The 23,787-nt window shown below is 36.6% G+C and overlaps 1 protein-coding gene across 6 annotated transcripts in view; it reads right to left on the bottom strand.

Moving 5' to 3' along the window:
- Positions 1-7,415: 7,415 nt before the first annotated feature.
- PTBP2 (polypyrimidine tract binding protein 2) overlaps positions 7,416-23,787 on the bottom strand; it is a 48,220-nt gene continuing 31,848 nt past the window's right edge. For 2 of the 6 annotated variants that reach the window (XM_009083931.1, XM_009083936.1), the window contains 7 exons: positions 17,553-17,748; positions 11,857-12,011; positions 10,361-10,394; positions 9,824-9,916; positions 9,230-9,446; positions 9,058-9,135; positions 7,416-8,918 (listed from right to left, as the gene is read on the bottom strand). In XM_009083931.1, coding sequence (XP_009082179.1) covers positions 8,789-8,918; positions 9,058-9,135; positions 9,230-9,446; positions 9,824-9,916; positions 10,361-10,394; positions 11,857-12,011; positions 17,553-17,748 — 903 coding nt within the window. In that variant the 3' untranslated portion in view covers positions 7,416-8,788. Of the gene's footprint in view, positions 8,922-9,057; positions 9,136-9,229; positions 9,447-9,823; positions 9,917-10,360; positions 10,395-11,856; positions 12,012-17,552; positions 17,749-23,787 lie in introns of all 6 variants that reach the window. The other 4 variants (XM_009083933.1, XM_009083937.1, XM_009083932.1 and 1 more) reach the window with 3 other exon arrangements.

Raw genomic sequence — 23,787 nt, 5'->3', positions numbered from 1 at the left:
TAGGTATGCTGTTACCTGACAGAAAAGCAACTTGATGTACAGGTATTTACTCAAAAGGAGATTTTTTACTATAGATCATGGCAGCCCAAAGATCAGAGTTGTATTTGTGACAATTATTAACCCATAAAAGACTTGAATAAACTCAACAGTTTGTGAAGTCTCAGCTAAATTCAGTGCCTTAGATTATTTCCTGGCCTCACAGTGACACACAGCTCTTCTCCATAGTGCTGCAAAACTACTAAAGAATCTTAAAACAGAGTGATTTAAAACCTTTCAAATTCATTTTTGGAACTGAAAAACAATTCTTATAAAAAGGGGTGCAGGGTCATAGGCTGAAACTGGCTGAGAAAGCATAGGACTCTAGAACCACATGCCCTGCAGACAGTCACCTCTCACCCCATATAAGCAGACCAAGCTCTCAGTTAGTTACACTCTCATCTCTAGAGAGCTGAAGTTCTTGCATAGCAATTCAGTATTTACATCATTTCTTCTGTTTCTTTTTCTTTGCATACTCAGTCGCTACATCTGGATGAACTTTTTATTCTCCCTAGGAACATGATTTTGGCAGGGCAGACGTCTGCAAAAGAGAATCTCAGCATTCAGCAGCAGTTGCCTGGATACCATCTCTGAAATGCCAGAAGCCTAGACTCAGTTTTTCCAGCACAGAAAACTAATGCCTATTGTTCCAAGCAGTAATCCTACTGCGAGTTCACCAAATTCTACGTTAAGTTCTAACACAAATGTAAGTAACATTTACTGACAGACACACCAAATAAAAAAATTACCAAGTAGAGGATAAGCGTAACATTTCTTTTAATTATAAAACAATTATTCAGAGTATAACAGTGAGTTCTGAAAACATTTCAACAAATGTGAAGCTTTTGAAGAGCTCATCTTAGCGTAATAAGGATGTTGGTTACTCAGGATTCAAACAGGATGCTAAATATTAACCAAAGCTAAAATGAATATGACTTACAAGATCCAAGGATTTCTGATGAGAGAACTGTCTGGAGGACTCCCAGATTGTTTCAGGGCTACTCAGGATCTGAATCCAAGAGCCTCAAGTGCTCATACCTCTAATTTCCCTCTACAGCACATACCCTAAAAGTTTTCAAACCATGGATGCAACTTGCTATGGTCACTGAAGCATCTCAGATGTGAAGAGTCCTGTAAGCCACTGAATCTACAAGTGTTGAATGCCTAGAAACTTAGCAGTTGCAGCAGATAACCAGGTGATGTCTCACTGAGGAAAATTTAGGGTTTGTAATACTGTCCAAGTACACCAAGCACAATACATTTACTTTCCAGTAAATCTGTCTGGAAGCTTACCAAGCAGTTTTAAGTGTACAAGGCAGCTGGATAACTGTTCCCCATATAGGAAGGATGTCTGTACCTTTCTTTAGCTCTGCAGGAATATGTCATGTATGTTGTTTCATACCACTTTGAAAAAAAGCTCTCATTTATAGAACTCCCATCTTTCGAAACTGAGGAAGTTACTGTGGTCTGAAAAGGGAAGGGTGTTAAGGAGTGTATTATTTCAGATCAGCAAAAATGCAAGTTTTCAACTGGCTCAAAACTTACAAAACCTGGAATTAGTAATCAAATGAAATATATAATCCCTTTCCTTAGGGACAACCTATTCAGAAGATCTATGTAAAGCTTATAGATCACAGCCTATTCAAACCAACAGTCTATATTCCTGTGAAAAGCCTCCAGTACTTTAACATTTGCTTTGAAAAGGGAACTACTTTTAACAACTTCCAGGTATCCATAAGAAAAGTGCAAATAAATGTTAATATTGATTTGTTAGTAGAAATACTTGCATTCTATAGAATTTGATTTACTGAGCAACTCCAGTCACTTGCTAATGATAATGGGTGGTGATTTGGCAATTCTGCCATTACCCACAACTGAGAGCACATCCCTTGGTAGACCAAAACACGCTGCACATTTACTCAAGCAAGGTATGCTACCTGGACAAAAAAATCCTATTTAGAGTTCATCCACAGCAATGCACAAGTGTCTGGTGTTACTGTCCTCAAATCAGAAGAGCAATTTATTCAAAGTATACCCACCTTTGTGTAACAAGATTGGGCCACAAACCTGTTTTTAAGAACTATTTTGAGTGAAGAGCCACCTCTAAGAAAAAGGTAAATCTACTATTAATCATATATTCTGAAGTGACTACACTTGAAAGAAGATGAGGTGTAGCTCCATGTAACAGAGAAATTTGAAAACAACAACTTTCTAAAAACCAAAGTGAGCTTAAATTGCAGCAGAAATTTTAGGTCAAGATTTCTTTTTCCCCTAAGGTCTAGCAGTAAGCTTAGCAAAGCAGTGACATAAACTGACTAAATAAGTTGTGCGACTTCTGTCTTCAGAGTTTAAACAAGTTAGATACACTTCTGATCAAAATGGTTAAGGTTTACCAGAATTTGCTTAACTGGAAAATGAAGGTGACCTATGGTCTATTTTTCTGTAAACATCAACAGGAAAATCTCTCTTTAGAGAGCAAAAAAAGAAAAACCTCCACACTTAGAAACACAACTCTTGTTAACATAAAATTTACTCACATTATCTGGAAGTCAACACCTGATGGTTAATATTTAGGCATCAAAGCACAGCATGCTGAAGAGTATTGAGTTGACACAGCACCACGAGTATTTACTAGCTGAGGACTGTCAATGTTTTAAAGCAGCAGCAAGGCTGGTGTCCCACCACACACAGCAAATCACTGGTGCTTGTCAGACGCAGCTGCCAAGAAACCTTTCTCGCTTCAGAAATAACAGGCTAGTCCAGCATGATTTCAGCTGCACAACTGAAATCTTCAAAGGATGTTGATGCTGTCAGAGGTAAGCCCAGGGCATTAAGGAACTAGTGGGGATAGGGTTAGCCCAAAGGATACTGGTGCACCCTTCCATGGAATACAGATGGTCAGGAATTTTACAGTATACATTTTTCATCAAAAAACACCAGTTCCAACATGTCACTTGATGACTCCTCTAACAAATCTCTCACTAGATCCCACTAGCTCACTTTATCTAGCTCTTTGGCAAGCCATCAATGTCAATCACCCTAAACTACCCTGACATGGAGCCTATCTTCAGGCTACAGGCTTCAGGCTTTCAGACTCACTGGCTTCCAGGGATGATCAGCACTCATCCAGGGAAAACCACCTTCCACAGCAGTGTGCATGCAATTGCTAAGCTCTGACACCTCCGTACCTGTTGAGCTGAAGTGAAAATACATCACATTTACCTCACAAGCTGGACTAATTTTGACCATGCTTGTTTGTAAAATAAGCCCACAAAATAATTCAACCTCTTACTGTGCCAACAATTTTTAGTAGCTATTTATGCATGAAAACAAATGAAAGAAACCTACTGAAACTCCCTCAATGCTCCTCTGTCCAATACTGCTCCTGCTGCAAAACACCTCTTCTCTCAAATTTCTCGTAACCACTATCCCCAGGCCCTGCCATGTTTGCTACCTCACAAGCTGCCACCTGGTAGAGGGAGAACAACTTCCATGCCTGTTCGATAATTCCTGCCAAAAGAGAAAGCCTTTCCCTTCCCTCGTCCATAGCACAGAAAGCAAGAGCTTTGACCTAGCAAGACAACTAATCATGAGTATAGAAACAGTAACACCTTAGCACGTGAGACCTTCATCCTCTGTCTGACAAGAAACCAGCCAAAGGGCACAGGAATGACAAGGAAGAGACAGGGGCTATCTAGGGAACAGCACATTCACATGGAGACAGGGCAGTTAGACATGCCTCATTTCCTTATGAAACTGGGCTAAAACTCATAAAACATGCAGAACTCTTCAATAATAGGAGTGCTATTTTGAGCTAATGTTTTTGAGACACTTAAGTCAATCTGCATTTAATTCACATTTTGCCAAGGAAGTACTTCGCTTTTCCTTTGCTGCCTGCATACACAACTAAATCAATACAGTTTTTAAACATTACATGCTGCAAACCTTCAAAGGGAAGAGACAAAGCAATATAATCCTCTTCCAAATTTAGTTGGCTGATCAGGGGAAAGTTCACTAAAGACAGAAAATAACAATATATCAAGCTGTAAAAATTTTCTTCGGGTGAAGCAGGAACTCGCCAATCTCATTTTGTTTACCATCCTGAAGAGACCAAACACGTGTGCACACGTGCTTAGATGCACTGGAGAGAATTTCAAAGCTCAAGATACTCAGGTAATTCTAAATAAATTCTTACATTAAGAGAAAAAAAAACAAGTTAAAGAAATTCTCTAAAGCTTCACTATTGTAGCATATAATTCCTCACCAATGCAGGAACCTTGTCACTGGTTCTAGGCAAGCCAATGGTGGACTAACAGAATAATTCATAATAGGTTCTCATTTTCTACAGTTCGATTACTGCAGTCTGATTATCTTTACCAAGAACCATTAAGTAGAAAATAGCATGCTAAATCCCATTGTTTCAGAAAAACCCTAATTTCTCCTGATCCTGTGTGTACAAGTACCACACCACAAGGATCCAGCTGCTCAGCTCCCCAAGACAGCAGGAAAGCAAGAAATATTGCACATATTGCCATATATATAGCCTTTCTACACACACCAGGACTACAGGAGATGGGACAGTTTGTTTAATTATTTGAAAGAACATTTGGTCAACTCAGCAAAACTCTTGAACTTCAGGTTATCTCTGTGTCTGGAATGAAATAAGGACTTGAGCCTCATCCCTACCAAACAAAAACCCTTTTGAGAAGCCTTGTTCACTGTAGAACTTTTTATACTAGGATAACTCTTTCTTGAGGTGGACTACTGGATTTATATGCCTGTTTGCAGATGAAAACATAATTCTTTTTTTCTAATGTTTCAACATAAGTACATACTATCTAAGCATAGAATTAGACAAATTATCTGGGGTAAACTAGACTCTGAAATCACAGTGGTGATTTCCTGCAGATATCTATATGATTCATCTTCTCACACTCGAACATATTATAAAACCTAAGGAAACTTGAAATGAATCAAAGGGATTTGGGTTTTTTTTTTGTAAGATGGCTTGTAAAACTGCATATTAAACATGGCAATCTACAAATAGTCATATGAGCCATTGTTCCTACAGGGCAAAGGTGCCTTTCATAACATGTTAAATCACAATATACAGAAATACTTCTAAGTGCACTCACTGAACTTTGAAGTTTTGCCACAATTCTTAGTCAACATGATCAGGTTGTTTTACCTCATTTACATACTGTATTTGCCAGTAGACATTACCTGATCAAAGAATCATTTTGGACTTCTCCAACCAGCTTCATTGCTCCGCCAGAGATAAATATAACTACTCACAAATGGGAAAAAAAAAAATTTAAAAAAAACCCGGCGACTCCTTTCTGTCAAAAAACCTGAAACTGACTTTGGAGACTCACCATGCGTATGGTAAAGTTCTTCTAACATAATGTGAAAACTCACATTCCATGGAGTGTAAGAAGTTATTCATGAACCTTATTTTTAGTAAAATTTTAATAAAAATGATGCTTTGCATTTTCACATTCTGAAGAGCTAGAAATACAGAAACGTATTTACATTTTATAACAAAAATGTACAAATTACTATACAAAATTCAGTACCATCTCATGAAAAACAAGTTTTGAAAGTTCTAGCAGTTAGGATATTATTAAGCCTATATTTCTGAAGAGATACCACTTTAAAGACTAAATATCAATAACTGAACAGTTATATTCTTCAGGTTAATAAAAAATGCTTTCATGACAATTATGACTATCATTACTTTCAATTTTGGCTGATACAAATATAACCTCATAATAAAAGCTGCTGAATTTATAACAAGTCAAAGCCAATATATATTCTTTCCCTTGAGGTTTTTGCAACAGAACTTTTTGAAATGAGAAAAGGATAGAAACTTCTAGAAAATAAGCCTGGCAAGAAATAAGTTAGTTTTACAAAACCCCTGTATTTGTACACACTCAAACACAGCAGATGTTTACAGTTATTTCAGTATTACACATAGGGCAATCAGTGTATGCTATCTGATACAGATGTTCTAGAGTGGAAATGGTTCACAGCACAAGCTGAACCCCTGGAATGGCAAATTTCAATTCACATTTCTAGTTGAAACATGCCAGCATATTCTGATATGCAAAAGGAAAGCTGAGACACTTTTACTTCTAAAAATATGGGACATCATACTGTATAGAAAAAAATTTTCAAACATCAGCTCAGTCAGACCCTTAACTACTGCTTAAATCAGCAAGGAACTAATCTAGTGACATCTCTGCGTTTGGGTGCCTGAATTGTAAAATGATGCTGATTCACACACTTTGTGTATGGATCAATCTGATTCTACCAGGAATTCAGACTGGGTGATCACTGTGATACCTGGAGTATAACTTAAGCCACATAGTGGGTGTAATTCTGATAACAAACAGGTAAGAATCTACTGCAGTTTATTTAATGTAGTGATGACTAATGCAAGCTCCCTACATTATTCCATGACCTTTAAAAAGCTGATAGCTGCTTATTGATTTGAAAGCAAACCCAAAGAACAGATATCAGTTTACAAAGTATTCTGACATCAATATATCTACTGTGGTTGTACTGGAGAAGTGACAGAAAAATGTTTTGATTTGAACACTGACAGCTTTTACCAAATGTTCCAGGATCATACAGTTACTCTTAAATGGGGCTGTGTAAAAGTTTTAATCTTATTTTAATCGAAAGGGGGAAAAAACCCACAGCAATCAGTTCAAATTAATATAAAGAAACACTACTGAAGTGTCCAAACGGTTTTCACATTCATTTGAACCCATGACTCTGAAAAGGTGAAACATCCTGGTCTCAAACATGTATGGTCCAACTAATCTCATGTTAAATACTTTGTTACTTTCACCCATGAGTATACTGTATGATTAGTAGAAAATCTTTAGCAGACACAAAAAAAATGAAAGATGAGACTTGCAGCAAAAGAGCATGGCAAACCTGAGAGATCTATTAGTGCATAAATCTGCTTAAAAACTAAAAAGATAGAAAGAGAGAGCTAACAAACTACAATAAAAGTTATGTCTTTAAAGCAGTAAGTTATAACAGGGTGGGAAACGTTTAATATGCACATATGCCTGCAAAGGGGTCACTATCTTTCTGAAAATAAAGAGCTGGTATTTTTCACAGCATCAGATTTATGGTAAAAAGCCATAAATAGTAGTTTTTAGTATTATGCTTTTCCCACCCTGGCAGAGAATAAACATGAATTTAGAAGCACAGTAGAAGTGAAAAACAAAGAAGAGGAGAGATAGAAAGCAGCAGAGAAAGACAGAAAAGGTGAATACAGAGCTACAGAAGTGTTTATTGAGCATGCTACAGAGGTAAGCAGAGTACACACAAAATGAAATTAAACAACCATCAAACCTCCCAACTTTGTTAGAAAATTAATTTTTAATTGTGCCACTTTCAAACTATACTGAATTTTACAATTCTAAAGATGTAAAAACTCAACTAATATAAAATATACATGACCTTTTCTTTTTCTACATAGATAACAGAATCTATGAATCTTCAAACTAAGTACATCAATTTCAAAAAGTATTGGTCATTTAAACAGAATCAAGATAACAGTTCAGACTGACAGAGAACTGCTTTCAAATTAACTGGATCTGTAGATTCTGAGCCATGTTTATAGTAAAGTCAGATCAATTTCTAAATACAAAATATTTTGAAGAGATTTATTAAAACTGAATATTACAATGCAAGGTAAATTAAGACTAAAGGCACATAAACTTTGGTCCCACCTGGTTGTCAGTTTTAGGAAACTGCCACAAAATTTCCTGCAAGCATCTGCAGCAAACTTCCTTCGTCATCGAAAAATACATGCACCATTTCCTGAACTAGCTTGACCAGTCTGTACATGCTCAGAAATCCACAACCATATTCCATATCTTAATTACAAACTAAAGATGGCAATATATATTGAAATGCACATAAGTCATGTCAACTTCAAAAACATCTACGAAAAATATTCAGCCACAAACAAGACATTACTTAGTGCTGACATTTATATGATACATCCCACAAGAGTGTGTACAAAAAGGTTAAGATTCCACAATGCTTTTCACATAGGGCTCAAAGTCACAGAAGTCACTTTTTGTCCTTTAAGAAATTAATATTCTGTACCTTGTTAATTTTAACTAATGCCTACATTCATAACTGAATCTAGACCAGAACAATGAAATACAAAAGGCCTTTAAAAAAGAAAAAAAACCACAAAGCAAAAAGTAGCAAAAAAACCAAATTAGGTCATTTTACTCTTTCAGTATAATGCATCTTATCCAATTAAAAAGAAAAATAAGTGACAAGCCAGCAGATAAAGAAATCTATCAAACAAGAGAAACAAAAACTTAACCTTTTTACACACCCCACCTAAACATATTTAAATTATCATGTAACAATGTGCCCCAGACAACCAAATTTGCTTCTTACTAGTTATGCAATTTCAGCAGTACTAGTTTTCCTTTTTAAGGCACGTACGTCAACTAAGTTGAAAAACTGTGGTATTAACTTGAAAACTTTTAAACAAAACGATGGTTTATCTAAACAACAGTTGAACTACAGCAGTTAATATCACTGCTTTTTTTTATTTATTTTTTTTTTATTTTTTAAAACAATCAAGGAATGATAACAGCATGAAAAAAATAAAAAAAACAGAAGACAAACTCTGGTCCCCACTTTCCTGAACAGTCAATAGGTGACAACACCAAACAATGCAATACACCTTCATTCTCAATCTGCCTTTTTAAATAGTTGACTTAGAGAAAGAAACTCTCAGATGGTGACTCTCTCCCAGATTGTAATTGTGAAGATCAATCAAAGCCTGAATAGCTTCTTCTACTGTTGACATCTGAAGGAGTGCCATCTTGTGATCTCTTCTGAAACAAAATAATGGAATTAGGAACTCGAACACTACAGGGTTGCTCCTCAAGTTTGCTATTTGATATGTAATTTTTCTTAAGATGTGCAGCAAAAGCTTTTTTGTTAAGAGTTATGTGCAGGAAAGGTACTTACTGAAAAAATTTAAATGCTTTCACAGTGCCTCCAGTGTTAGCAAACAATGTGCGTAGATCCTCTTCTGCTACTGATGGTCTACAGAGAAAGAAAACGAGCATAAGCAGGAAATCATCAGTCAGTGTGTTGTGATTCACATTTATATTACTGCATTACTGACATGAACACTTACGGAATATTGGACAGATGAAGTGTTGCAGAAGGAGGGAATATATTTTGAAAGTTTTTTGAACCAGGTTTCTTGAAACGATGCAAAGGTGAATTGCCAAAATCTTTAGTCAGCCCTTGGTCATCAAGTCCCTCTCGAGGTAGTTGTACTGTCTGATGTTTAGAAAGGGTAACCCGAATAATCTTTCCATACATTTTTTGTCCATTAAGATGGCTCATGGCTGAAAAAGACAAGTTTATCCAATTGAGCATTACTTTTCAATAGCTTGTGGTACATCACACAAGCAAAGTAGAAAAACACCCAAGCAAATCAAAGGGCCAATGTGCTAAAAGACTAGAATCAAGAACTAGGTCTGCAGACTCTAGTAAATATTTAGTTTTATTTAAACATCATCACATGTGATTCAGCTGTTGAATTCAGTTAGGCTACAGTGCAGACCTCCTGAAACACAAGTGCATGCAATAAGATTTTGGATCTTGTGGGTAACCAGAAGGAAAGACAAACTGACAAATGTAAACATGCTTAGTTCACCTGTTTTTACACAGCCTAATTTCCCAGTGCTTAGACTAATAGGAATAAACAGAAAACTAATCTTACCCAGCTGTGACTGGTTTCCATCAGCCATCTGTATAAGAGCACTATCTTTCTTATTGTATAAAATCTTCACACGCTGCACATCACCATAAACGCCTTTTCAAAGTCAAAAGTAACCCAAAAGAAAAAGTTCATTTTAAAGCCAGTCACCTAAGTAATATATTTTGACATATCAATGGAACATTCAGACAGCAACAAGATCACTCACTCAAACTCAACACACTCACAAATGAATAAAGGAGATAAAGATTTTGAATAGTGAATTTTGAAAAGAATAATTTCTGATAAACCCTCAAAGCTATGTGAATGATATTAAATTAAAGACCATGCAAAATATATTAGCATGCATTAAAAGAAAATCTGTGTCTATGGAGAGTTTTAAACAGCAAAAGAAAAATAGCAAAAGATTTACTCTTCAACTTTAAGCCAAAGGGCTAGCTACAAATAAGAATTAAGGTGAAACAAAAAAACCAACCAAACAGAAACCATAAAAACCAAAACCAAATCAATAATAAAAGTATAGTGCTAACAATAACATACCGAAGAGGGTAAACAGACTTTGGGGCGTAACCATCTTTAGAAGGAGAGAAGAGCAAGCAGCGTAAGACAAGAAGAGATTTTTTTCGGAGATGAACAGATCATCCATAACGAAGGGTGGTTCCCGCAGAATGGTGAGGTGGTCATGGATCATGGTTTCAAGGCGGTTAATTGGGGCAAGTTGGTCCGAGGAACATTTTGTTCAAGCACAGAAGCATGAACATAGGGAATGAAGACAGGGAACGTAGACAAAGATGAGGAGAAGGGTAAGACAGGGAAGGGCACGGGAATTTGGGTAAAGACAAGGAAAGGGAAGTTGAACACAAAGGGAAAAGGATGAAATGGGGGAGGGAATACAGCAATGCAGAAGAAAAAAAAATAAGGAAGTGGGGAACAAAAAAAAAATAAAATATAGGTCAGTACATAGGAAATGCAGGAATTTGGTCAGAAAATGGTTGGTTTATGTACTGTACAAGAAAAACTGAGTAAAATGTAGTCACCCAAGACAAATATGGGTAAAGTACATTCATATTAAGAGTAAACTACAGTATTTCATCTCAACATGAAAATAAAATTAAAAAAAGCATGCAATAGAAATTTTAAAATTTAAACTTTAATTGCGTAAGCATGGCTGGTTATGAAATGCAGGCAAAAAATCTTTCAAAATGGCACTCTGATCTAAAACATTTTAACATGCAAGACTGTGGATGACAGAATAGTACCAGATGATAAAAAAAGCTTAATGATTTACAGTGACAGAGGCCAGTTAAAAATGGAACAGCTAGACTGATACAAACTTCCCACATTTCATACCAGCTTTCACAGCCATCAAAATAAATGTAAAGGACAGTAAAAATGCAAAACTAAATTAAACCCTTAAGATTTCAGAGTTAGCAAGAAAGATACAGCTAAGGTGAAAATGCTCTGCCACCACCTTTTTTCTTTTTTTTTTTTTTTTTTAAAGACAAATGTGTAACTGCAAAGAAAAAAAATTACTAAGAGAGACTGGAAGAGTGCCTTGTCAAGATCTTTGGGAGAACCTTCAAAGAAAAATGTGTTAGAGTAGTTCACATAAATTAAGACCTTAAAATGTGAGATACAAGCATGAAATGAAACAGCAAACAATTAAAAACAAAACAGAAATTCTTGTTTACATGATTATAATACCAAAAGAAAGCATAGTTGCCATTTTGCAAAAATAAAGCTTTCGATTTCAATGTCAAACATGCAGTAGTTATCCACATTTTTCTTGGAAAAAACAGGTAGCTAACTATTACAGGTTATTGAAAGTTGTTAGCTACCTGTAAAAAAAAATGCATTTAACACTAATGACTTTGAAATTAACTTTGGGAGATTATTAAAAAAAACCAAACAAACCAACAAAAAATACTTTGAGCTTAAAATCCAAATGTAAGAGGGCAAATGCAAAGAAATTATAAAATACTGACAAATGAAGTGTGACTAAAGGTGGCAGGGGGAAGTAAAATTGTTTTACTGACCTCTTCATTCAAATTGCTAACCAGGAGGACTGTATTGCTACCAGCTGAAACTCCAGGCATTCCCACACGGCCAGCAGCAGCAGCTGCAGCTGCAGCAGCAGCATTTGGAATAGCCAAAGGACTCAGAGCTCCTGGAACAGCTGCAACAGGAAGCCCTAATTTTAAAATAAAGCATATTTTACGAAACACACACAAGTCGTTTAAAAGCAAAGTTCCTATGTCAGTACAAGTGTTGCACAGAACACTCCACAAAGCAGACCATTCCACTGTTAAAAGTCATCCACAGGGCTGCAAAATGCTGCTGAATTAACATAGGGAAGAGAAATATGGAAAATTTTTTATTCAAATCAAGCCTAAAAAGTGATGAAGTGCAAGAAGTACTTGCTTTCAAATAAACTTTATTGTGCACCAAAACTCTTTCCACTGCATTCCAAAATGCTTAAAAGTGTCTAGTTTATCAAAATGGTCTAAAGTAAATGCTGATTAAATCTGTAAGAATAAACACTCTGCCTCTTTATTTTGTCACCCTTTGAGAGACATTTTGCACTTCAAGTGGATGCTTGACTGAACATACAGCACTGGAGGTGGTCACATGAAAAGGTGTGTTTATCTCTCACAGCCTTAATACGAGGTGAGGAGGCAACCTTCTAAATTCAAGATTCAACATGCTCTGTGGCTTTTGCTATCCAGTTCTCTGAAGGAGCATGTTACTGTTAGCTAAACCTTCAGTTGTACTTTTACTTTTCTTTTTCCAAGGAAACTCAGATCCTGTAGAGATGTGTTGGTTCTGCCTGATCATGTCACTGGGATACCAGGCAAGTGTGCTATTCCCAGGATTCATGAAAGGTTCTTGTGATACATATGCCCTATAAATAGTTTATGCAGGAACAGCTTTATCATATTTGATCAACACTGCATTTGCACATTGCACAAAGTTCACTAAAAGGACACTGATGTAGCAAAATATTTTTCCAGGACACTAAGGCATGACAGATGTCCACCTGAAGGAAAACAACTTATTTCATACTAGGTCAATAGCAATCACTTAAGTTTTAGAAAATGTCATGGTAATAGAGCATATTACATCATCTACTATGTGAAGGCAAACTCTCCCTAACCTTAGAAGCTTTTAGCCAACCCAGCATTTTTAGGAATAAAGGAATCTAAAGATAACCAGGAGTTTTTATGGCTCTTTCCATAGCTGGGCACAGCACAGCTGAGTAATTCATACTTCAAAAGGCAAAATGCTTCATAGCATCAGACTGCCCACAGGACAGTCTTTGGTCCCACTGAAGACATTAAAACCAAAGATTAATTCAACACCATTCCTACAAAAATGTTTTTAATCATTATCCTTCAAAATGACTAAGAGGAATCTTAAAATGTGGCATTAGTGGAAATTGATAACAAAGAAAGCCAATGATGACAGCAAGGGATAAAGTTGTGGGACTTCTAAGCACAAGAACGTAGTTCCAGCTGTAATATTAAACAATATCTAAATTGGGGTTAAAGTATTATTTCGTGTTAGTATTTGTAATTATAAGTAGTTCTTACATAAAATATTTTGTTTGTTGTGATTCAGTCTAATACAGCTGTTGTTTATCCAAATATTTTTTTTCTGTAAGATCTCCTGCAACTTTTTTGGGGGGAGAAAGAGGAGGGAGAACATATCTTTCTTTTCATATGTGAGGTACGAAAACAGAAGAAAAAAAGAAAAAAATCACCTTCTGATAATTCATTTGAAACTAGCTCATTTTGTCCACTAGTAATTTTCTCCTTTCAAAAGATAATAAGACTCGTTGAAAAGATGTCCAATTTACAGTCTCAAAGATTTCTGACACCTTATTTCATCACAGCTGAGGATGTAGTAGATGAATGAGTAATGATGCGTGCGGGCTAGGATCATCTATTTGATTGATATGTTTCGAACTGATTACACAGCACACATAGATCTCATTTCTTGGGAAGGTCAGACAAATTACAAAGACACAGCAAACAGAATTCTTGTTCTGTAGTCTCCACTGCACTCTGATTTGCCACTATGATTTAAGTAAGTCAAAAATTTCTAGTAAATAAAAATAAGAACATCTTCCATTATGATTATTAGTTACCATGTAACACACTATTTAAGATTTGAGGACTTACCTGAAACTATTTAGCTACTTTGTCAACATGATCAATCAGTATTAGAAATCTGTCACTAGTTTTATTTCAGCTTCCAACAACTATAGGAAGTTTTTTGCTTTTTCAGGATCTCAATGAAAACCTCCAAATATTGTAAATCTTTTTCCTAGCTTTTTGAGGTATTTTTCCTCAATGAAGTTCAAATACAGCATGTCACATTATTTATTCCCCCTCAATTTATCCTTTTGCATTACTTCTGAAATGCAAATCACTAGTGCCATTTTAATAATATGGAAATTAAACCTATACTAAAATATATTATGAATTTATGTGTGAAACCACAGGCAGTGGTAGTAATCTTAACACAGATAAGCACAACTGTGACTGGGAACTGGAGTTAGTCCTAGTCCTACTATAAACCTTTTTTGTGGCTCTATATTAAGTAACCACCATCCTTTTCTACTAGTTACTTTCCCGTTTCTTATACTGAGCCTGAATGGCTTCGAGGAAGATAGCAGGTTCTCATACAATCTGTGTAGCAGCTTACAAAGCTACAAGTGTTACTACACTGCATCATAAAGTTACATTTACAGAAGAGAAGGGTTAATTCCATCCAGAAGGAAATTGAGGTATGTAATGGTTTCATATTAATGCAGATTTAAACACCAAGACTAACCAGACACACACCTGTCAACTCACAAAATGGTCTGCCTAAATCTCACTTCTGACATATGAATTACATTATACTGTCAGAAAGCCAACAACAAAAAGGAACCAAAGTTTCATAGAAGTCTCCAGCATATAATAGCTTAACATAAGCAAAAAGCAGAAGTGAGTCCTTACCATGTTTGCTGTTAGCAATCTCATTACACACATACAGCTACAGCAAGAATTTTAACAAGAATGCCACAGGTTCAACTTCATGGCATTCTTGTTGAGCATGCTAAAGAACAAGGAACCTGAAGAGCATCACATTAAGCTCAAAACAGAGCTCTACTCTTTCATGGAGAAACATGCCCTCTGGGAATCACATGTGAATAGGGCACAGCAGACACTGAGTATATGTTGAAGACATCTTTATCAACATTACAGAAAGAAATTCTGTATCAAGTAAAAGGACATAAAACATCAAGATAAAAAAGAATGAGGAGGAAGGCTGCTGCTATCATTCTGCCATAGTCATAAGTTTGCCAACCTCCATTTCATACCTCTCTGAACTCTGAAGCCTCCTCACCCTTCTGAGTAGCTGAATACAAATACAGCTATAAACTGTACGCACAAGCATTCATTTTGGTTTGTGAGTTTTTCTATTCTCTCTTCTCTTATTTATATCATTTATATTTTGTGCCTTTTTACACATTAAGCAGCCTAGAATGCGAACTCTGTTCTTCCATACTCAAACAAGCACCATTCCCATCTGACAACTAATGACCAATAATAATCCAACCACGATTTATAGTCTGCACTACTTATCAAAATAAACATGACTGATTTCACGAATGTTCTGAAAACGTTCCAAAGTTGCAATCAAAAGTTACTCATGCCATGTACCTTTTATTTTCCTGCTGCTTGGAAAAGCAGTGTATTTAAGGAGGTCCATCCAGAGAGTGAGAATTAAAATATTTAATTAATGACTGTAATCTTCATAATTTTACTAGCAAGTATCTTTAATATACACAAGATGATGAGTGATTAAAATCAAAAGATTAGAAAAGATGCAGTTTTGCAGACAAAAATCACAGAAGCAACTAAGTGACTTTCAGGACTAAAACACTAGAACTTCAAGTCCACTAAAGTCACTTGGATAATTGCAGTGAGTATAGTAACCCCAGTTAAAAATAACCAAAGTAATGCAAAGATTCAAACATCCTCAGAGTGTGATTTCACCATGACAAGCAAATTAAACCTGTTAATTTGATGCATACTGTAAGTATTATATACAAAGAAATATGTCAGTAAGGCTGAGACTAGAAAGCAACTTCTCAAGATTCAGGAAAATGTCAGAGTTACATAAGCAGTGCTGCATTTGGAACTGGTTTATAACTCATGAATCTTTCTTTAACTCTCTCCTCTCCTAAATCTCTTCCTTACAACACCTAATATTACGGGTCTAATTAATAAGCAGCCTTACTCTGCTTTTGTCTAGTTACTACTCATACTGCAGCACCATGTCTATATTCTGGTCATCAGGCACTGACAAAAGAATTACTAACAGCCCCAAGGGTGTTTCTACAACACTCGTCTCTATGGTGTCAAACTTCTTCGCAAACATGCAGCCACCTTCCCTATCGAACCATGAAATGAGAGATTTCAATTTTTAAACTATGGGAAGCTAAAAGAGAAGAAGAAAGAAAACACACTTTAGCTACATGTTCTTCTGAGACATTCCTTAATGCTTTACTTTCTAAAACTCTTGCTGTAGCTACAAGTGATACATCATTTTGCAAGTCACTGGAGATTACGAAGTCAAGTGTTCCCAAATCTGTGGGAAGTGGGTTTGTGTGTAATTTACACCTAGATACGAAATATATCCTTCAAGTAATGTGATTTCAGAAAAGGGGCAAATACAGCAGAGCGTTCGGTAGCCCTAACTACAATATTGACCCTCTTCCTGGGCCCACATCATTCACTAAGTGCCTTCTATCTTTTGTAACACAGAGGGAGCACAGGCCCCTCTTTCCTACATTAAGCCAGACTTACTTCAAGTTGGTCCAGCCTGTATAAAAAAACCACAAAATCTGTTATGTTTTCTTCTGAACAAAAATGAGAAATTATGAAAGAAAAAAAATAAGAAAAAGACTAAGTGGGAAGAACAATGATCACAACATAATAAATCAGCTTTTATAAAAGTAATGATTCTATATCTGAGTACTATTACATTCTAAAGAGTGAAAGGTGTTCTCACCAAAAAAACAGCAATTTGACAGGAGTAGGAGTATGCATTGATTATTTTTGTAATAGTCAGAAGACAGATATCTCTGTATCTTTCTCAGAGCATTTCACCAACTTCTGATAGACTCAGAGGCTGACAGGATATTAGAACTCACCGTATCATAGCACCAGAAGTGCAACTACAGATTTTTCTCATTTTATTCACAGAAACCACAGACTAGCACCATGGGTTTTGGTTTTTTAAGCAAGGAGCATAATCTTTCCTCATTGAAGAAAACCAGCAAAATGGTTTTTTCATAATTTGATATTACAAATAAGAATTAGCTTGAAGAAAGAAGCATGTAAATCACCTTAAGTCTCTCTTACAAACTCGGTGGGAGGGTGGGCATGGTGGCTAGTAGCAGCTGACAGGAATGTATGAAAGAGGGGAGGACAGACTTGGGGATAAAAGCTGAACTAACTTGATTTTTCCTAATACTCCGCACATTTCATCAGGCATTCTTTCATTCATTTTTGCAGTACTTCTAAAGGCATTGTAACTGTGTTACTACAATTCAGATCACAACATACACTGAACCCTGAATGGGCCTTTGGACACTACTGCAATTTAAGATCTTTAGTTGTTCAAAGGATTAATAAACATTTTCATCACATACAGAAAAACAATGTCAGCATCATACCTAGAAGAGAGGTCTCCTTTGCAAATGCTGCAGCAATAGCTGGGTCCAGTGCTGGCTGTCCATCACCAGAAGGAAGATCAGGACGGGTGTAGTCCCTGCTTTTATCGTTGTTGTACTTGACATTCAAATTCACCAATTTGGAAAAATCAATCCGTAGGGTACAGCAAGCATTATAAATATTTTGACCATCTAAGGCCTGGAAAAGGAATCACAATTCATTTAAAAGATACACAATACAGGTTGATCGCACAACTTTTTTTTAAACAAGGTCAGCATACAGGTATTTATCTGCCTTACTGTCTAGTTTAAAACCAATTAAGATTAAAATGCATTAACCTCTCAACATGATTCCAGGAAGCTCCATGTTTATTTCTTTCACCTAGGAACTGCTTATGCACCAAAGTGGCAAGAGATATTTTAACACAAATTTAAATTTTGTCTGTTTAATATAGTTAATGAACATGTATTCCATAGCACAGCTTTAATCCAGATATAATGTCATATAGATTTCTCAAAGGAAAAAAAACCCATTAAACTCAAATACTCTTTTACATTGAAAGCTGACCTGATGCAAAAAAGTAAAATCTAGACTTAACCACCATGTTAGACAGATATCTGTTAAAGCAGAATGTATACACTGTTCATGCATGTTCTCCTTTTCTCCTTAAAGGTAATTACTTCCAAAACTGAAACAAAAGCAACTTTAATGGCTAACCTGATGTTGCTAGCACCTTTTTTTTTTTAAAAAAAAATCCCATTTTCTCGATTAATTGCTACTCCTGAAAGAATGCCTATTAACAGTGACATTCACATGAACTCTTAACATGACACCACTTAGAACTCTCTAAGAACACTAAAAAGGAAAAATATATGTATGTGTTCTCCATCTTCATTATGCACCAGGCAAATTGATACACTTGGATTTTATTCCATTCATATTTTGGGCATACATACCTTCCTTTCACTTGAAGCACTAACAGTCAAATATGAGAGTTTTAAAAAAATGGAAGCTTTAGTAACAAAGTCAGCTTAATTCTTATTAAAATGCTAGGAAGTGAGGATACAGCTTATTGCTAAATATAAAAATACCTTATATATACACATAATAAAAAACCCCAACCAAATAAACCACACTTTCAAATATAAAAATCAGATCTTCTATTTCTCCCCACCAATGCTGGACTGAAATGTTGCCACTTCTGTACCTGAGTTTGCTCTTGCACAGCTAGATTGGTTACATCTACAATGCACTTCCCAACACATTCAGGTTCTGGTAGGACTTAATATTTTGAGCCAAGCACTGCACAAACCTAGTGTGCTACTGGATACAGAACCAACATAGCTATTTTCACACAGTGATGGATCTGGACACTGAGTATATATTGCAGACACCCCTCTGGAAAGTCTGGGCCAGCAGGGCTGTCCCTTCCTACAAAAGGTATTACCAGAGCTGATGCCTCCAGGGTTCATGAAATCACTTGAAAGAATGACCACCATCAGCAATCAATGTAAAAGAATAAGTCTGTCAGTATTATTAGAACTTCCAAGTTATGGGATAACAAAATAATACAGAAAAAAAGTATAGAAACTTGACAATCTAGACCTTGTATCAACACAAACTTAGCAATTAAAGAGAAACTTCTGTGCCTGAAACTCAGCTTAAGAAATGCTTTATAGAATACTGCCAGAGCAAAAATCTACTGTCCTTATTCACATAATACCAGCTGAGGACTAACTCTGTATTGCTGGGTGGTAGTGAGCACCACTATTACAGCACACAGAATTTGCTAGCTCTTTTATACACAGTGAAAAAGCAGAATCCAAGATTCCTAATGCTGGTACCTCAGAAAAGAATCTCACTTGAACTCTTACACCTAAAGAAGTACATACTGAGAATCAGTCATCACTTTTAGAAGACTTTTTATCTTCTAAAATCCACAAGGTATGGATAGAGGTACATCCAGTTTACACAGCCAGAGCTTACTTATTCTCAAAGACAATGCCATTGCCATCAAAGAAATATCCATTCACATAATGAAGAAAACTAGGTAAAAATGAGATCAAAAAGGCAGCAGCATCCTTCAGTTTTGTCCTAATCACAGGACCATGACAGAAAGCTCCAAGTCTTTAAAATATAATCAAGATTCATACTGTACATCTCTGTGGAGTCTGTAGACACACTGACTTACAGCTGGCAAAAGGCTGTTAAGTTGCTGAAAATCTTTTAGACTTAAGAAGTAGACAACCAAGAAATGCCTGTGTTTGTAGTTTCCAGAGTAGTCGACGTTTAAAGGTAGCTACGTAAGTAAAACTTCAACTGAAACACCAAAAACTCCTCTTTCTGACAAATTCAAAGCACCCAAAAGTACATACAAAAGGTACTGCACAAAAGAAATGCCTGGTTGTTGGGACACAGATAATCTGAAAGAACATCCTGAACCAGAAAGGAAAGGGGTGCACTCTTAATGAGCACTGCAGTCACACTTTGGGAAAGGCTCCCAGCACCAGGTCAAGACCAAAATTACCTTACCCCACCCAACTCTACCAGCATCATCATACACCTCTAACACCACCACAAGAAAGATTACCACCAACTAGCGTATTTTTCAGAGATTAACTGTTCACATAGACACAACTGTCAATGTGTGTGTCTTGAGCACCTTCTTGTACAGCAATAAAAGAATGTGCAACAAACCCTCAAACCCTGTTCCTCTGAGACAGGCATCCTGAAATGAGACCAGCCATACTGTTCGTGAATGTGCATACAGACATCTCAAAGAACTCTAATTACTGCTAAGAAACTTCTCTGAGTATTTATACACACATTCACATGTGACACCGTAGCACACCACACATGTGGAACCACCAAGGAGACCAAGTATCATAGGACCTCTCTATAAATGTATTATTCTTTATCTTTCCTGTGCCAGCACACCCAAAACCAAAGCCTCAAGAACAAAAGTATCAAAACTTATGTAATCATGCAGTACTAGAAGTGTACTAACAGAGTTTCCAGGCCCTGCCTTTCCTCTCTTCCACCTGTTACTAATAAGTAGCCTCCTCTTGGACTTACACAAGGGGGAAAATTATTCTGACAAGTTGCTCATTAAGAATCAATCAGGAATTCCCAAGAGCTTGTCAGCAGACAGATTTCTGAAGAAACATGTTGTGGTATTTAGGAGCACACAAACCAGACGGCTAGTAAGAACATGCAGAAAACCAACAGAAAACAGCAATTCAAGAACAAACAAAAATCCCTTTCTCAGTTCAGACTGACAAAAGAGAAAGGCACATGCCTGAACTAACACAATGACCTCAACTCCACAGCGCAAACACTATCATCCATACAAGTTTCTCTGTGACCACATAAGATTGTTTTTGGGGAGGGGAAAAAAACCCACCTTCACAAAAAACCAACCCAAACCAAAAAAAAACCCCTCACACCAAAGAAAGATGACTCCAAGTAATCAAGTGTGCTACATGGTTCTACATCAGCCACAGCACTTAAAGAAGGGAGCAAATTGCAACCCCCAATACTTGTAGACATTCCAAAATAGTAGAGCTGTCTGGAAAGAAGCTAGTATTCCTAGACAACTACTATAGTAGAAACATTCAAGACATTCAGAAAGGGCCTTAACAACCAGGGTTATACTCACAAAGTGTCTATAATCTGCTCATGTCTCAAGGCATGAATAAGAATAAGCAAGCAAGCAAGGCTAACACCACAGAAAATGGCATAAATAGTCTGGGAAGTCATAAGGATCCAGAACAGAGTTCTATGACTGTCAATTACATACAGCAGAAAAGACCATACAGGGAATATCAGTGAAATGGAGGTCTGCACCACAAAACACAATATTCTCCCATTTCTTGAAAATAATGTCAAAAACTATCCTCTCTTTTTGCTCACAGCAGTCAGAAGGATGAAGAAATGAAAACTGCTAAGAAAAGATGCCACAGATTATGAGGTGAGGCAAAAGACTGTTCCAATATGGGGGAAAAAAAAGGAAAAGTTCAATATACAGTATTAGAAAATTTTCTGATGCTGCAATCAACCACACTAAAACTTTTCTGCAAAACAATAAGTAATTCTATCTAGCCAACATGGACACAATACAAGGATCTCTCATTTCACAGCACGACTGTGGATATTGAAACAAGTGGTAACAGCAGCAGAGGTAATCTCAGTTAGCCAAAGCACTCTACGAAGTTACAAAATGTTCCAACATCCTGAATCAGTCATGTAGCTTGCTGCAGCTAAGAGTCAGATCTATCAGTAGGCTCCATAGTGGAGGAAGAACACTCCTAGAATGATTTCCTCACTCAGGTTTTCCTTACCTGAACGAAGGAGTTTTTGAATTCTGATAGAACTCACTGCTTTTATTCACATTTACAGGGTTCAAGATGCCTGAAAATCCTTGTGAAGGAAGAGTCCCTTGGAAAGTGCTATATTCATAGGAACTATGTTTTAATGAACTTCTCCCAAGGCCTTACAGACCACTGGTGAGTGGACTGAAACCCCCCTAAAGGAGATGATCATGGTACCCCTCTAAAGATCAGGAAGAAATATGCCACTTAAAATATTCTTTTGCCAATTCACACAAGGTACCTATAAGACTGACAACACAGTTTGGGAAACAGAAAATGATTTGGCATTTTGATGCTCTCATTTCCCAGTTTAGAAACGCAGTCCAGAGATTTGGCTAGCAGGTGCTTCTGGAGACACAAGACTTCAAGGCACAACAAATAGTGTATCTGCCCCTCACTTTGTCAAGGACTGTAGGTATCAGACATGATCATCCAAGACCAAAAGTAGATCTCTTCAAGGATGAGGGGTGCTTGAAAGCATTTACAAGGTCCAATAAAGAAAAATCAAATTAGAGTGGAGGAAAAAATATGTGGCAAAGAACAGCAACACAACAAAACCACTGCCTTCTCTCCATAATCACAGGGAGGAAAAAAAATGCAATCCTTACAAAATATACTCCAGCTCAAATAAGCACCTCAAAGTAACTGAAGGTCATATGGTAAATATCTCTTGGGAGAAATGTGTCCCAAGTGCGTTCTACAAATATGCATCTGAATGAAATTAGTTTATTTTGAGACAAGTGTCTTGATACAAGAGGTTTCTGTGGCTAAAAACCGTATACAAAACACTGCATTTTCAAAAATTAAGCTATTTTTTATGTGCAGTTCCTTGAATGAAGGACCCTTTGCATACCTTATTATCTTCTACAAAATTGGATAATTTGAGAGACAAACACCTTTGCAACACTTCTTGGGCTTTCTGATGCAATGCCATACAGCATCCTTCTATTTACCTGAACTGAGTACAAATTGTGCTCTTTAATATCAGAGATGTCAAATTACTTAATACAGTAATAGCAGATAACAGCCCTGAAGCTAAATGTCTTATCTGGAGATGTCCTTTCTTCCATTCTGCAATGACTACCTGAAGTTCCTATTACAGAGTTTAGGGCAATGTCGCCTAGCAGAGATCTTTTGTAGACTGCTACGAGTGCAGAGTAACCATGAAGCTGTCAGTCAAAACAACTGGAAAGATGGTATCTTCAATGTAGAGTAAAACCTCACTGGAATCTCTGTAAAGGTACTCTGACAGTACTGATTGGCCAAGTAAGGATCAAATGGCCAACTCTAACAGAAACTCTCAGTTAGACTAGTGATATTTTAAACACGTGTTGAGTCAAGATGACTATCATGCACTACGTATGAGTCTCAGTAAATCCTTCATAGACAAGACATTAATAACTTAATATACATGATTTGGCAAAGATACTTTGGGTGCATTTACACAAAGGCAACACTCTGTCTCAAGGAGCCAGCTTTTCAGACAGAAAGATCAGCACTCTAGTCTTACCATGGTGTACCAGACCACTGGTATTCAAGTATTTAAGTTTGCTGCTTATGCTGAGAGTACTGATAATTTCCAATGAAGATGAGCTATTTTTGATGCTTAGAGTATCTCCTTACGCATACAGATAACTCCAGGAAAAAACTTCTGCTTTATTAGGAGAACAGTAGTAGTTCAACAGCTCTGCTTTTGCACATTCTTGGTTACTTTCTCTGCCCCTGGCTAGAGTGCTGCATTATACAGAAGCTGAACTTTGCAGGCTTCATCCTTACTTGCCAGTATAAGGAACCTATAATGATCCAATCTGAGAGTGGTGATGAAACATGTATCAGTGTAGCCACAATCTACTTTTACAGGAAATGA

This window comes from Acanthisitta chloris, unplaced genomic scaffold (genome assembly GCF_000695815.1).
Source record: "Acanthisitta chloris isolate BGI_N310 unplaced genomic scaffold, ASM69581v1 scaffold11991, whole genome shotgun sequence".
NCBI classification, from domain to species: Eukaryota; Metazoa; Chordata; class Aves; order Passeriformes; family Acanthisittidae; genus Acanthisitta; species Acanthisitta chloris.
Note: the sequence above shows the minus strand (reverse complement) of the source record. Positions and strands in the feature narration are given on the sequence as shown.